Consider the following 16072-nt stretch of genomic DNA (forward strand, 5'->3'; position numbering starts at 1 on the left):
CATTGCCAGCTGGCTGCCTCCATGGCTGCTGTCATCTGGTGGGCTGCATTCCGAGCCTGTTCTTCTGACCCAGTGCTGGGGCTTGCTCCCCCCAGCTCCTGGCAGGGACCACATGGCAGGGAGGGAGGTGCTGGGCTGCGCTCCTGCTCCATTTCATCTCAGGGCAGAGCCCTGGTGCCAGGGTGGGAGGAGGGAGCCATGCTTTGGGTTACTGTCTGTGTACAACCTTATGCCCCATATTTACCCTAAGTTGCTCTGGGAGAGGAGTCTTTCCTTGGAAGTCTGCTTTTGGAGAGGTGGCCACCTGAGCCTGTGCAATGCTGGGGGCCAGCAGGAGGATGGGAGCCCAGACCAGCTCCCGTGGCCAGGGAGCCTTGGCTCAGGCAGGATAGGTCCCTCTGACATCACTAGCACTTCTCTCAGCTTCCCTGTGGACTCTCTACCTGCCCAAAGGAGTGAGGCACCACCTCACTCCTGTGACTGGGCTCCAGATAATGTGGGAAAGGAATTGGTGCCAGCACAAATGCATGGCAGTGGAGAGAGACGGTGGCCGTCTCTCCCTCTGTCCCACCTCCAGCCAGCTATGGTGGAAGCTGCCCTGCTACCAAGGGACCTGGTGAGCCCTGCTGTCCTCGAGGGCCGTAACTGCAGTGCTGCCACAGCAAGGGAAGGTGGCCAGGGAAACCATTCCCACAGTGCCAGAGCAGGATACTGGGCCAGGCAGTCTGCCAGGAAGGGTTGCCATGAGAGAGAGAGACCTGACTGGTGGGCATGGTGTCCTCTCAGGGCTGGTGGTGGCACCTCCACCAAAGCTGGCAGCAGATGCTGGCAGAAAGAGGAGGGTCCCTGGATTAGGGGCTGTGCTCAGCTGTCTCAGCTCCCTGTCTAGAAGGGACTTGGCCTGTGTCCCAGAGGAAGGAAGAGAAGCTCCAGTGAGTCAGCAAGGCCTGGCTTTCATTTGCTTCTTGCAGGGCCAGTTAAAGGAGCGATGACAGCTTGCTTACCCCCTCAGCAGATCTGTCCCTCTACATTCTGACCTGGAATGCCAGATGCCCAAGCTTTGCTGCCCATCCTGCCCTCTTCTCCCTCCCAGCTTCTGGCCTCTATTGATGAGTGTTTGTAGCGTGTGTTTGTGCATCTTCTCAGCCAATGATGGGAAGGGTCTCCCCATGGGAGAGGTTGTCCTCCTGCCATATGCTGACAGCGTATCTGGTACCATGAGTCCTCACCTCCACTGGCAGCAGTGGCATGGCTAAATGTAACAAGCAAGTGACCAGCTGTTCATCTTCTTGTGAGATGGACAAGCCCTTTTTTGCGTGAGGGATTTTGTAATGTCTGCTCTGAAACATGGTCACATTGACTTCTCTTCTCTGGCTTGCAGGAAGCGTTATCAGTGGTGAGTGAAGACCAGTCCTTGTTCGAGTGCGCCTACGGATCGCCTCACCTTGCAAAGTCAGAGATGACGGCCTCCTCCTCCAGTGAATATGGGCAGACGTCAAAGATGAGTCCACGTGTTCCCCAGCAAGACTGGTTATCTCAGCCTCCAGCTAGAGTCACCATCAAGATGGAGTGTAATCCAAACCAGGTTAATGGGTCAAGGTAATAAGGCCAGTGTTACCATAGCTCAAGTACATTTTTTCTTGTGACGGGTATAGCTCAGCTGTCTAAATCTTTGAATCTAGCACCATTTTAGTTGCCCCAAGATATCCTGCCTGCCTGGCCACCAGCTGCTGTCCCAGGTCTCCCATAGCTTGTAGGTCACACCTGCCAGCCCTGTTAAGGTGTTACGGAGAGTCTCAAACGGTGCATCAAGCACAGTCTTCTCGTGAGCTTGTACAATAGCTTTCTGTGTTTCCTCTGAGTGCGAATAATTTTGGATGTGAGCTTGCATTGCACACTAGGTGAAAGAGCATGTATTAAAGTCAGCAAAATATGAGTCTGGGACAATGCCACCGACCTGTCTAAGGGTGTGGCATATGTGATCTAACACTCAATGGAAATTGTCAAAATACAGTAGTCTGGGCAGTTGTCTTTTCTCTAAATGTAACCAGAGAAGCATAGGAAGTAAATTCTTGTAATGGCAGAAAGAGTGAACTATTGATATTTACTTTCATATTGGCTGTAAACATAGTGCCAGAAAGCATAACCATGGAGTTGGATTTCAGAAGAGCTCATGATGAAGAATATGTAGCATATGTATGGAGGCAGGTAGGGAAGTGGAAAGGAGCAGGAAAAGAAATTACTCCACTCAACAGGCAGTAGCCACAGCTGTCAGTGCATTAATTGTTGTCGTGGGACTTTTTTTAATGATCGTTGCTAGGAAGGAGAGTTTTGTCGATGAAGCTGGAAGAGTAGAGTAATGCAGTGGATTGGTGGATATTGACTGTAGCTGTCCCAAGCACAGGAGCACTCTAGGGGATTTCTTCTATCTGAAAAAGCACGAGATTTTTTTTTTTAAAGGAAATTATCCAAACAAGTGCTTTCCTGTTTAAAATGCCTGACTGTCAGGACGGCTTTCCTTTGGTGTTGCTGAAGGGCAGAGGTCCAGAGAGTCAGTCGCTCGCAGTTGTTGGTGCTGTACCAGTGAAGACTGCTTCACATCTCTCTCTCACAAACACCTGCCTGCTAATCTCATCTCCCAGCATCAGTTGTTTAGAAAAACCTCAGCTATGGCCACTGTGGTCACTGTTCACACTTAATGTGATGAGCACCATGAGCAGGGCAAAGTGGTTTGACCGCTTGTCACACCTACACTTTTCACTGGTGAGGATGGAAAATGTGCTGAATCCAAATCAAAATTTCCAGTGAATAGGCAAAGATTTGAGACACTTAGAAGTAAATGTTGAACTGAAGTTACAAAGAATAAGGGGAAATCTTCTTGTAAGCCTACTTATTCAGAACCTATTCACAACCAATTTCAGTGAAGTTTGGGGTTTTTTTCTTTTTTTTTTTTTTTGTTCTAGGCAAATGCAGAGATATAATCATAAAAGGAGTATTGATTCAAAACCATTATCTCCTGCTTCCTAAAATTACCTCTAAACATTTGTGCTGGCATTTCTGTAAGAGAACTCATCGCAGTTCTTCACAGTGTAAATTCCATACAGTACATTAGAATAGATAATTAGTGTTAATTGTTACCAAGATTAGCAGTAGTAATTAGTAATGTTATACTAAACTGAAGTCAGTCTTACACAGACTCCTACTTGACATACTCCCAGATATTAAGGAGGAGTCAAGATGATACGGATTCATTCAAATTTGTTGGTCAATAACATTTTTAAAATAATCAAGCCAGAATCCTGAATTTGCTACCTTGGATTCCAGAAATAGGTAACTAGCCTGAATATTAGAGCTCCATCTGTGAATCACAGGTATTTGGCTGTTGCTGTGATGGTTTAAGGACAAAATCATAGACAGCCATATCGTCTTTCGTTAGCTGAAAGCTTGAAATGGTGTAAACCCCATTAGCACCCCTTGTAAGGAGTATAGACTCTGTATAAAGAGTATAAACTCTGATGTAGGAGGTCAGAACCCTTACCAAGACCAAAATGTGTGCCCATAGTCAGATCAGCTAAACTGGGTCTCCAGGCAAACTCGTAAAGCTTGTGGGTGAGAGCACAGTGTAGAAAAACATGCTGTCACACAGCAGCATGCCCCAAGCCAGTAGAGACTGATAGGATCCCTGATTTGGGAGCACAGACATCCCAAGGCACTAAAGCACCGAGCTCCTGCAGGGTCTGCCTTGGTCCAGAGAGGGCCAGGCACCCCGAGGCACCCCTGCCGTTGCAGGGTGCCTGGATAGGCAGATAAACTCTGTCTTGGCATCCAGTGAGGCCTGAAAGTGTCGTTGTGGATGCATAAGTGGGTGTGCAGCTGGGAGAGATCACGCGCCCTGTGCCTTTGCTTCTCTCACACAGCGGGGCTGTGCTGCTCCCGGATAACAGCAGAAGTAACCCGGCAGCAGAGAACTGCAGTGCAGCAACAAGAGCAGAGCATCCCCCCTGCAGGGCTGGAGTTAGGCTTCCCGTCTCTTGCCTGAACCCATGGTTCACACCTTGCTGCCTGCCTGGCAGCCCAACTTCTCTAGGCAGGACAGGAAGGGCTTATGATCAGCATGACCCGTATGTCCCCAATCTAAGGTGTGTTCACTTTGATATGTGAACTCAAAATACTTTCCAGCAATGGATAAACGTTCAGAAGCCCTGTATTGCACAGAGTATTTGGACACATGTTCGTAATGCCTATAATTTCTTCTTCCTTTATGCCATTTTCCATTAGTGTGTGCATGCACTGAATCGCTTAGGGTGATACTCTGGCTACCGGCACAGTCAATAGACGGGAGCTGGCTGCTGCTGCTGTTCAGGCTGCCCGAGTTGCCCTTTGCCAAGAGAGCAGTCTGCCTTTCCTTCAGAGGTATCCTGACTATCCGCGTAAAATGTTTGTGCGTATCTTCTGCATTGTTCCTAGCAAAACAGGCACCTCCTTTTGCAAGGATGGATAATCTGACCAATGGGAGATTGTCTTCAAATTGATCTTTTTTGATTAGTCACGGAGCATAATTTTGATTCATGCTTTTCCAGCATACCTGTTAATTGTTTTAGATGTGTCACCCAGGAGTTGCCAAGGCATCTGGAACCCTAGTGACATATTTTTGCACCATCGTGACCACCTTTTTCACCATTACACAAGTAAAGAGATGAAGAGAAGAAATTTTGTGTGCCTCTTCTCCAAAAAAATAGCTTTAGGTCTACCTACTCCATCATTTGGCATTTAGTGCAAATCAGGTGAGCAGCACATGATGGCCAAGTTCTTCATTTTTCTCTGAAGAGCATCGCTCAGAGGTGCTTAACGTGGCCATCATTAGAAAATTAACAGCTCAGCAGTGGCCATTCTTTCCCAATATGAACCAGTGTGTGAGCTGGCATACAAGCTATGCTGCTGGAAGAGGCCGTACAAGTTACTGCTCTGAACTGCAAAATGGTTTTGAACAGAGCACTGGTTTTCTAAAGGGTACATTCTGGCTGAAAATATAATGGGAAGAAATGTAATTCTTTCTGTATTGAATTAAAAATAACCTGCAGCATTGGAGGTAGTGTTTTGTTTATTAATCTTGGATTTGACAGAGCAATGCAGAGTTGCTAACTGGAGAAAACAAGGAAAATTCATACTTCACTGCAACTCCTAAGATATGACATGCTGAAAAATAAACAAAGAAATCACTTAGAGACTACCAAAAAAAGAATAGATCAACAGAACAAAATAAATTTCATGCGTATGTTGCATGTCTATTCTTAACACAAAAATGAAAGAATACTATTGTAATAAAAATACACTGTTTATTTAATCGGAGGACCATTATTTTATAAGGCCTAACATATGCATAAAAAGTAGTTCTCAGTATTATACTTTTAATGGATAACTAACGCCGCCAAGTAACAAATATAAATACGTTGTGGTATTTCTAAAACTCACAAACATACGTGTATGTAATATGTACAGTTTTATTACACTTCGAGAATTGGAGTGCTTCCTGGTACGCGGTATTCCCACCAGTTGTGGAAAAAAGTGTGTATCACTCAAGCCTTGCATAAAATGAAATTGCTTATCAGTAATAAATTAATCCTAAGTAATCATATCAAACATTCTGATACTATACTGATTAGTGCTGTCATTGTGGCAGTCACTGCAGGTGAGTGTGATATATGCATCTCCTACAAATCTGAAAACCATTTGTTCCGTCCTCAAGTCCTGCTGGCCTTTGCCATTCGTATGCTGGTGTCACTGGTTTCCTGGCAGGTTATCTGCTGATCCTCACATACATAACACCAGCCACACTTTATATACGCAGATTAGAGGTACCCCACCATTCTGAGGGTACTTTGTATTTTCTTTTCTGCAGAAGCCTTCCCCACCCTGCTCATTTGCAGTCCATAAAATTACTTCCTTAAACAAAACGCTCAGTTCTGAAAAATGCTTCATGTGTTGAAAGTTAACATATGCGGTAGCTAGAGAGCTTGGAGCTGCTTTTCATTTTCAGTAAGACTGTACCTGCTCTGTTTACACTCATTTTAAAATCCGAGTTGTCCCTAGGGAGTCTAAAATACCACAGCCATATTGCAGAGTTGCAGGAGTGCTGCCTCTAGGATCTCCAGAGTATCCTCTGTAATTGTCTTCCTATGTGGGAGCATGGGTCTGAATAACATGGTGTAAAGAGGACGCAAAACAGGGTACCAGACTCCACAAAGTGGTAATGAGAGAACAGTTAGTACTGCAAATTTTTGCGGTCCAGCTCTCCCTTGTCACTGTGTCAAACTGCTTCCTGGCCGTGTATTCTGTTGTCTGGAAAGGGGTATAAAATTTTAGGAGCGTACTGAACCTCTTACACATCAGCAGTTAACTATTCACTCAAAACAGAAACGTACTCACTCTGCTAGGGCTTTCCCCAGATATACTTTGGCTCTAATTGCCCTACATTAAGTCTCAAAACATAACAGTCTCAGAACTGGCATTCCGGTGAATAATGAAGAAATAACATTAGAATGAAATTAAAGGCTTGTTTTCGGTGTGCTGCAGAGGAATTAGCTACATGGTTTTCTTTAACAACAGCAGTATTTTTAAAGCTAAACCCTGCTGCACAGCACCATAAAATTACAGCCTGAGGACCTACCTTAAATTAAATAAAGGAAGAAAAGTTTAATTTAAAGCTGTCGTTTATCTTACTGTTGTTGCATATATAATGCAGATTGTCACAGGTGGTATCAAATTGAGTTTCTTCAAATCCATTGTGTTGGTACAGCCGTTACATTTCTTCCAGATACACAAATCTAATGAGACCTTTTGTGCCACCATATAGTCAATCTTTCACCTGAACGTAATAATAGTTTCCTGCTATTTATTGCTCTCGAGTCAGAAAGATTCACCCTTTTATTCACTGTAATATAAATCTGGAGATTACATATGTCATACTGTTTCTTACTTTTCTGTTTATTGTTCTTTACATATGAGCAATTCTATTACAGTGAGTGAATGCAATTCATGTTATGCATTTAGGGTGAAATTCACTTCTGTGAAAACACTCTCACGAGGCCCTAGGTAGTGCTTAAACAACATTTAAATCAACGGATTGCTCAGCCATCTCTGAATACGCTCACCGATGGGACTCCACCATGCCCATGGGTGGGACTGTGCAAAGGTAGCTTGGAAGAACTACACGTACTGGTAGGTAATCAATCTTTTTAATTTAAGGGAGGCTGAAGTGGAACATAGAGTCTTATTCAGGCCACAGATAAATTTCACTTGCTGTGAGCAATGTGATGATTTCATTGAGAAAGTATTTTGAAAGTTAGGTGCAATGAAAGTAGAGCATAAGTTTTCCAACATAAGCTTGGCTGATACAGAAGTTTTAAAGAAGTGCCAGAAATAATTAGTTGTCATTAAGATTTAATCATGTGCAAAATGTTGATTTAAGCACTACCAATTGTTGCTCAAAAACCATTTGAGAGTGAAATTATCACTTAATACATGTTTAGTGCTGGCCCTTTTGGAAAATAGCGTACTGTTTTAAATTTTCATTGAAGAGTCTCTGTACTAGCTGGGTTGAGTGCGTCTGACACACAGGAAGACTTTTCAGAGTCCAGAGTGACCCCAAGTCTTTGGTGGTGTGATTTTTTTTCTTTCCCCCTTGATGTAAAGTCTTCTAAGTGGTAGCTATTTTGTGCTATACAAACTAGCAAATTTGAATTTGAATAGGTAGTGCTTGAGGTACCTTGTGCGTTCTAGCCATGTGCCAGCTGATGTGCCCAGCCATGAAGGAGAGTGCATTCATCCCGACAGAGCTCTGTATTGTCACCACAACAGGACCATCATGCTCTTAGGATCCAGGCTGATGTGTTTTAAGCTGAGTGAGGCACTGCTGCATCATGCTCCAGTCTGTGGTGTGATACTGGTGGATCCAGTTAGAGCATGTGCACACCTTGCTTGCATCCAGCACGTGAGGAAACAGAGGTGGTCTGCAGTAAGCGCCCTGACATCGCTTGTTTTTCAAGGGCATGGCTTCTTCCATTGAGGCTCAGTGCCATGCCTTTCACATCTGGTGGTGTACCATTGGTATGCAGCCCTGGGGTTCTTGGTAAACCTCAGCTCAGACTAAACAACAAGCATGATCTAAAATCCATGGCAGTCAATGGGACTCTATCTCAACAGGGCTTGAGTCGGGCCCTACCTCAGTACACAGAAAATCTCGGAGATTTGTCTTAAGAGAATGACTTTTCTAATGCACTTGTTGGAGCTGGCTATATAAAGTAACATTAATCTTGGGTAAAGAGACTTTGTGTTAGCTAACTCAGACTGATATTTTTTCCACTGGCTGGGTGGCTGGTGGAGTGGCTGCCTACCAAACTGGGAAAACTGCAAATTCAGTATCTTCTCCACGTAGAGATTTATGTGTGACTACTTGAAGAAGTTCTGCTTTGCTCTGAAAATCCACCAGCTTACCATTAGTGTGTGCATGTGTGTGTTCGTGCATGGTTTGGCTCTGGTTTTGAAGTAAACGTGTTGCCAAGGAGAAAAACAAACCCAGCTCAACACTACTGTAGCTACTTTATCTGCATATTTTTTTGAGGGAGTGCTGGGCTCGCAGGTGCAGGCCAAGAAGCTTTTGACTCTGGGATAATGTGTTCATTCATAATTGGCATGGTTACATTTTGGATTGACTGCTGATGCTTCAATTGTGTGCTTAGCTCCAGGAGTTTAAGAGGAAGATGAGGATAGCCGGAAATTCAAAAGAGCTAAGCTACCAAATGCTCTCATATGAGTAGTGAAATATAAAATTAGTCTTCAAATAATGACATAAGACCCCACAACAGTTATGATCACTGCCACTATTTATGACTATTGGTATCATTACTACTTGATTTCCAGTACAGTACTTCCCTTGTCTAGAGTGTTTAGAGCTGGTGGTTGTGGTGGTCCCCCAGGCTGGCATGAGGCAGGCACTCTCAGGAGGTAGGCGGTCTCTGACCCAGTGTGTCTGGAGATAAGTCTTCTCTCCTCCTTCATTAATAGATGTTTTATTTTGATCAGGGTACTATGAGAGGCAGTGTTTAGTATTTAAAGCTTGGGAATAGCATTTTAAAAGAAAGCAGAAGGTAAGAAATAGTGGGTAATCGCTGGCTTTACCATTTCACACCCATCAGCTTCACAACCCGATAATGTTAATCATGAAAATCAGCAGACATTCGACAGATGAGGGGGATTATAGTTTCCATAGAAGACGTCACTCCTGTTTATGCCTGGCACGCCCTTCTTTGTTAACTTTCTGTATGATCCCTGCCCACAAACGAAGACACGTGTGGTTTGAGAAAGGCCCCGTCTCCCAGAATTTCGTGTTTTATGAAACCACCAACACAACAGTCTTAGAACCTCTTGAAATGAAATACAATTTGAGTAATGTAATTCATTACCATTATAATAGAATTTCTATTAAAATAACAAAAGAAAAACAAAAGAAAACAGGTCCTGAAAGTTATAGGCCAACTGGGAGGTCATTGTGGCTTTGGCCTACCTATCACCATGTCAGACTTCAGTCTTCTCCCAGGCAGCAATCTAATTGTAAATTATGTATATGCAGAACATAATTTCTTAGCTTTGGCTTTTAGTGACCCCCTTCCCTTCTTTCTCTTTCTTCACTCCAACCTCACACATAAGAAATACTGAAGTGTTTGCGCTAATGGAGAAATGACAACGTGCAGTCAAACTTAAACCAGCTGTTTCCCCATACCGTGAACACAAAGGGCCAGGCCGGTCATGTTTATAGCTTGACTGGCCTCTAGTGAGCCAGATGGTGACTGCCTTAATTTGCCATGATGGCCTGAAGGGTTGAAGCAGCTGTGGATTGCAAGATAGCCCGGAAAGTTAAACGGAAAAAAAAAGAAGAAAGAAAGAAAAAGATTGTTTCAATTAGCAGAGGTTATTGCTTGATTGAAAATGAAGGCTGCTGCACATACAACTCAATAAACAAGCATCTTCTGTTGTGCTTACAGTAAGGCAACAGTGTTGCATGTGTTGGCTTGTTTGTTTTCTCCTTTCACTGGAGGAAGGAACCAGAGGCACCTCTACAAGCCACGCTGTGACATCTCTGAGCAACGTCTGGGTTGTTACTGTGCAGACCTGAGCACCCGCTGAGTCTGGGGCACCCCACACAACAGTGTCTGCCCCTGATTTGGACATTGTGGAAGTGCGTTAGCATGGACCTGCCCCAGTTCCAGCCTCTCTGCAGCCCTGGTCTGTTTGGGCTGCTGAAGGCTCTTTTGGTTGACCCTGTAGAGCTGTGCATGGAGCAGTGCACTTGTACAACTTCATGGCCCAGTGAAAACTTCAGTTTTCTTTTTTTTATCCTTTTCTTTTGTCTTCTTAGGACTGCTTTTGACACTCACCTTATAGCAAACATAAACAGACTGTCACCATGGCTTCAGCTGATGCTGAAGCCAGTGGCACAAGTCCCAGGAGGTTTCCTTTCCTTCCGGAGACCTCAGCAGTTCGCTGCTAGCCATCTCCTTTGCTGTGGGCGAGCATAGCCTTTACGCAGCCACCCTACATGGCTGGGGGAGCAAACCACGTTATAGCTAAGCACTGAGTTACTTACCCACCCACCCTCCCATTTATCTACCTGTTTGCTTACTTGATGGGAAAGAAGCTCCCCAGCCCAGTTCACTGAGCAGTTGTGTGAGCACCTGTGTGAGCACCCCAGGGATGTTTCAATCTACATGCATGTTCTGGCATTTTAATGGCTCTGTTATGATGGAGTCCTCTGCAGGGAATTTTGCACTGCTTTCACAAGAAGCCTTGGAAGGGAAAACTAACCCTCTGTTTTCCTGTCAGCAGGTTATGTGCAGTGGTGCTCATGCAGCAGATTTAAGGTCCGGTGCCTGCACAGGAGCAGAGGGCTTGGTGCACTTGCAGGACTTGGCTTGGTGTACACACAGAAACCAGCTGCCGCATCCAGCTGTGGTGCTAGGTGAAGTGCGTGTGGTGGAATTGGAGCTCTTTCAAAGCAAGTGTTGGGGGCTCTGATATCACCACTGAAAGCGTTTTTCAGAATTTCACTTAGCACCCAGGAGGATCACCATTGGTGCCAGGGAAGCAGCCCCTGGGGTTCTGCAAAGCTGATGGTGCAGCCACGCTCCAGCTTCAGCAGCTGGGGAGCATGGGCTCCTTCTCACCAAAGAGGCTCAGGATGTCCCCAGTGACTGCTCCCAAAGGGGAACCCAAAGTGGGTCAGCAGGACCCCTCTTTGCATGCACTGCTGTGGCATGTCTCAGCAATGAGAAGCCCACTGATTAATGAAGAGGAAGAGACTGTAGAGAGGGGAAGGGAAGAGAGTTTAGGGCTCCGTCTGTATAACCCTGTACAGTGATACTGTGGACTAAAGTATGTCAGGTGTGCTTTAAGAAACAACACTGTACCTCAAAGTGAGGGGGAAGTTCTGATTTTTTTTCTTCATGGGCCACTTTTTCAGTGACAAACTCTTTGGCTGGGGGGAAGCACTGGCGTAGTTCACTACAGCTGGAGTAACTGCAGTGAACAGAGATGAGCATGCTTTGCAATATACTCAGTACGAGCTGACCTCCACATGATGTCATTCTGTCTAAATACAAATTTACGTATGTCAGCTCAAATTGTATGAGAGACCTGGCTTTGTGGAGCTCTCCTTCTTGTTCTTAAGGACGGGGTGGAGACATCACAGCCCTGCTAGGGCCATTGCCCTCTTTCACAGATCACTGGCATTACGAAATGGGAGAGGAGAGTTGAGCAATCTGTAACCTGTAAGCCGGTGTCTCTTTATTTTTTTTTTTTTTTCTTTTGCCAAAGCCTTACAGAAGACCAGCTCCTGGTAGCTAAGCATATCCTATGACCTGAGCAGCCATGGGCTGGGTGGGGACCATGCATGGAAAACTCTTAAGTTATCCATACACCACTCTGCTCTCCAAAGATCCCTTTTCTGAAAGTAGTCTCTGTAGCTAAGTTACTCAAGCTGTAGTTATCAAAGAAACTTCTAAAGATACGTAGACATTTGGAGAATACATTTTTTCTCATTTATTTCCCCCTGAAATTCAGAAATATTATATAGTGGGGTTTATATTATGAGCATGTCAGAGAGATCTTGTAAAATTTTGCTGATTCCTTATCTGTGTTTCTCTGACACCTTGCATTTTAACACAGCACGGGTATTTTATTTCACATGGGGAATGTAGTAGCATAGTGAAGAGGGAAAAGTGTGTTTCATACACTTATTTATGAACTTACATCTGCTTTTGTCAGAGTCAATGGCTGGCAAAACTCCAGTCAGTTTCAGTAGGAGTGGGCACTAAATTTAACCATCAAATCAACTTGATTCTAAGAATAAAACCATCGAATCAGCTTAATTCCTGAATAAAGACGAAGCTTCCAGGTCCAAAGATGCATGGAGAAATGCTTTCTTCAACAGACATTTATCAGCAGTCGGAGCAATCAAATGCTCTTGGGTAGCATGGTTGTAGTCTTTGCACTTTTCTTCCTTTTTTTTTTTTTTTTTTTTTTTTTTTTTTTTTTTTTTTTTTTTTTTTTTTTTTTTTTTTTTTTAAATTCCAGGTGTAACACAGTGTATTTACAAAGGGTAAAAATAACATGCAGCTGTGAAGGAAAACTTCTTGAGTTTCATTTCAGACCAGGAGCTGAGGATGAATCACTGCAAAGCTGCACCCTTTATGCTAGGCACACTTTCCGAAAGCTGCTTTTCCACTGCCCCTGCTCCCCCGGTGGTTCAGAAATAAAGCAGACTCACAGAAAGTCGTAAAAAAAGAGCCTTTGCAGACAATCACTCTCTTGTTGTTCTGGGTACTAAAATTAACGTTTTCTACTGTCTGCTTTCATTTTCAGTTTTGCTTTCTATACCATAGAAGTCCATTCCAGCCATCTGAATTAAGCCTTGCTTCAGTGGTAGGCATAGGCACATGCTCAATTTTAAGTACCTGAGGAGTCCCGTTAGCTCCCATGGAGATGCTACATGCTTGAAGTTGAGCATGGTCTTGAAAATTTGCCGAACTGGGGATTTGCTTGTCCACCCAGTAAGCTAATGGGACAAAACCCTTGACCATCTGCTTCTGGATTTTAATGAAAAGTTATGATTAATTTATGATCTTCCCCACTCCTGCCTGTTTACATTCAGATCAGAAAACCAGCTCAGAGAAGCCCTGTCAGATTGCCAAAATCCTTGTGCTGCTACTGGATCTTTCACATCATTTACCATTCAGTGTTTACAGGAGTGTTTTTAATGCACAATTGCCCATAGAAGTGGTGTAGGATAAGACCAACATGTTTCATGTCATCAACAAGACTTTGATGTCCCTACTTCTCAAGTTCTTTTTCACAGAAAAGCAAAATAAAGTAACACTCCCAGTTAGGCCAAAGGAGCTGCTATCTCTCTGTTTCCCCAAAACATCCCTAAAAAGTCAGTGAATGGGCCAAATTGTTCTTTCTCTTGTCTTTGTAACATAACTGACCTTGGGAGTCAGGTTGGGCATCTTCACAGGTGTAAGGGCAGATGTTGTTTCCAAATACACGTGATTTAATATGCAGACTCACTTATGCATCTATGTTGTTTGTATCTGTTAAAGGTGAACAGAAGAAGCAAGCAATTTATTCACAGGCAGTCATCACAAAAGCTCTTTTACAACAGGTTTACATCTGAAGGAAAAGGCTGTTTTGTTTTGCTTAGCTTTATTCAGACAGAAGTAAACTGTCTCCCAGAATTATATTTAGAAGTGTGTAGTGGGATAGAAAAGTTAAACCTGAGAGAATAATGGTGTTCTGGTTCTGAGAGGAAAGGCTACGTTCACCTGCACTCAATGACAGGCCAGACCATTGGCTGACTATATATTCCCTTGTGGATATTATTCAGTCCCGTGGCTGACAAAGCAGTTGCAGGACTTTTACACAAGGCAGATTTCATATGTTACATGTTATGTAGCACCCAAGATATTTTATACCTGAAAAAGGTATGTGAAGCCAACATTTCCTAGGCCACATCCAAGGTTCCGTGCCTTCTAAGGAAGATGACAGTACTCATTGAATTGTTTCTGTGACATATTTTACTTCTAAACTGAAAATCATCAGCAGGGTTTTTTTAATATATACATTAGCACAATATGGTAAAATTAGTAGTAACACTGTGTAGAAAAGAACTGATATACTTAAATGTACGTTTAGTATTTAAGAAGTATATTAAAATCTTTTCAGCTTTCCAAGTGCTAGTTATTCTTTAAAACACACGATTGAGAATTCTAACTGAATTAGTTCCTGACCCATGGTAGTGCTGAGCAGTCAACTCAACCAAGTCTCTTGGTTATCGGATAAAATACCTGCCACAACCTTTTGACGTATATTTAGTGAACAGTGTTCTAAACTGTTTATTATTTTTCCTCTTTTGTCCTCAAACAATAGCAAAACTCTTCCGGAAAAACACCTGTATTCTGACCACTGGTGGGCTTACGGTGACACTGCTGCACAACTCTTGCAGCAAGAGCTGGGATTTCCAAGCTCAGGAGAGCTATAGGCTCTCCTTTTTGGATGGCAGGGGGCAGATCCTGAAACACACTTCCAGGAGTCCAGGTCTTGGAGATCCTCTCCGTTCTCCAGACTGCAAGTTAGTTAGTTTGCAAGGAACTGACATGAAGCATCACAACCTGACTTCTTGCTGGTTTACTAAGACCATAGTACAGTTTCAGGAGTTAAATGTCCAGACTAAAAGAAAGCTTGTTAGTAATGTGGTATCTCTAAAGAAACCAAAATCCAACTAACACCCTCCTTCCCTTGCCAAACAGCCTCTTTACATTTAAAGGTATTCCCCATGGCTCTGTTCTTTGTTTTGATATTCGTAACAATTTTTCTCTCTCTGATGAAACACGTTGTAGACATTAAATTAAGGGACAAATATGTCTGTGTCTGCCAGAAAGAAAACTGTGATGCAATTAAAATACCATTAGGGAATCCCCTGTGGGATGTTAAACCTAAAGACTCTATTCAGAAAGCAAAGCCAAAATTAAAGAGGTGTCTGGTTGCAGATCCTCTGCAGATTTCCATTTCTTGACTACAGTACCATGGAGACTGTGCTATTCAGGAGCTGAAAGGTTTTTCCAGTCAAGTGTGTGGTATTTTGAATCATGGCTTTGGCAAACGTTCCTTTTCTGTAAGCCATACATAGAAGCGTGTCTACATTGCATGACAAAGTGCAACTGAGCGTGGCCCACATGAAACAATGACAGCAGTGGAGATGGGAAGCTGTCCAAGGCTTGGACAATAACAACTAATAATAGTTTTCCCTCAGCAAATTTGTATTAAGTGCATCTCTGTGTTTGCTGAGTTGTCTGTGAGATGTTTGGAGAGAGAAGTGCAGCTGCTTGCAGCCATCAGACTCAGCAAGCTCATGAGCAAGCCTCCATGAATGGTCTCTGGAAATAAATTGTTAGTGTTCATATGTTTGGAGACATAAAAGAGCCTGATCCCTTGAAAATAAAAAAGGCAACTGAAGGTACCAACAGAGTCGTTGGGTGGTAGGTGCTGAGTTTTCCAGTGACAGCTCAACCATGGTGCTTGAGTCTCATTTTTCCCATGTCATTCAGCTGAAAGTATTAGTAGAGCCTGGAATAATAATAGAAGCACAACTCTCTTCTCTGTCTAGGAATTCTCCTGATGACTGCAGCGTGGCAAAAGGAGGGAAAATGGTTAGCAGCTCAGACAATGTTGGGATGAACTATGGAAACTACATGGAAGAGAAGCACGTTCCACCTCCAAATATGACTACCAATGAACGAAGAGTCATCGTGCCAGCAGGTTAGACCTTCTACACAAAAAATTTCAAGCACAAAATTGCGTTTCCCTAGGTCTACTAACATTGTTTAAGAAGGTTTGGAGAAAAGTGGCAGTGTAATTCAGGTGATCAGGAAGAAAAGAGCAGTCACTTTCCCAGAGTTATTAAAAGAATGAGCTGAGAAACATAGTGAAGCCACTGCCTCAACCTGTTCTTCCTATTTCAGCA

The 16072-nt window shown here is 43.6% G+C and overlaps 1 protein-coding gene across 3 annotated transcripts in view; it reads left to right on the forward strand.

The window, feature by feature from the left end:
• The first annotated feature begins 1381 nt into the window (after window positions 1-1381).
• ERG (v-ets avian erythroblastosis virus E26 oncogene homolog) overlaps window positions 1382-16072 on the forward strand; it is a 32811-nt gene continuing 18120 nt past the window's right edge. For all 3 annotated transcript variants that reach the window (XM_010141223.1, XM_010141231.1, XM_010141239.1), the window contains exons 1-2: window positions 1382-1599; window positions 15716-15867. In XM_010141223.1, coding sequence (XP_010139525.1) covers window positions 1460-1599; window positions 15716-15867 — 292 coding nt within the window. In that variant the 5' untranslated portion in view covers window positions 1382-1459. The remainder of the gene's footprint in view (window positions 1600-15715; window positions 15868-16072) is intronic.

This window comes from Buceros rhinoceros, unplaced genomic scaffold (assembly GCF_000710305.1).
Source record: "Buceros rhinoceros silvestris isolate BGI_N320 unplaced genomic scaffold, ASM71030v1 scaffold1940, whole genome shotgun sequence".
Lineage (NCBI taxonomy): Eukaryota > Metazoa > Chordata > Aves > Bucerotiformes > Bucerotidae > Buceros > Buceros rhinoceros.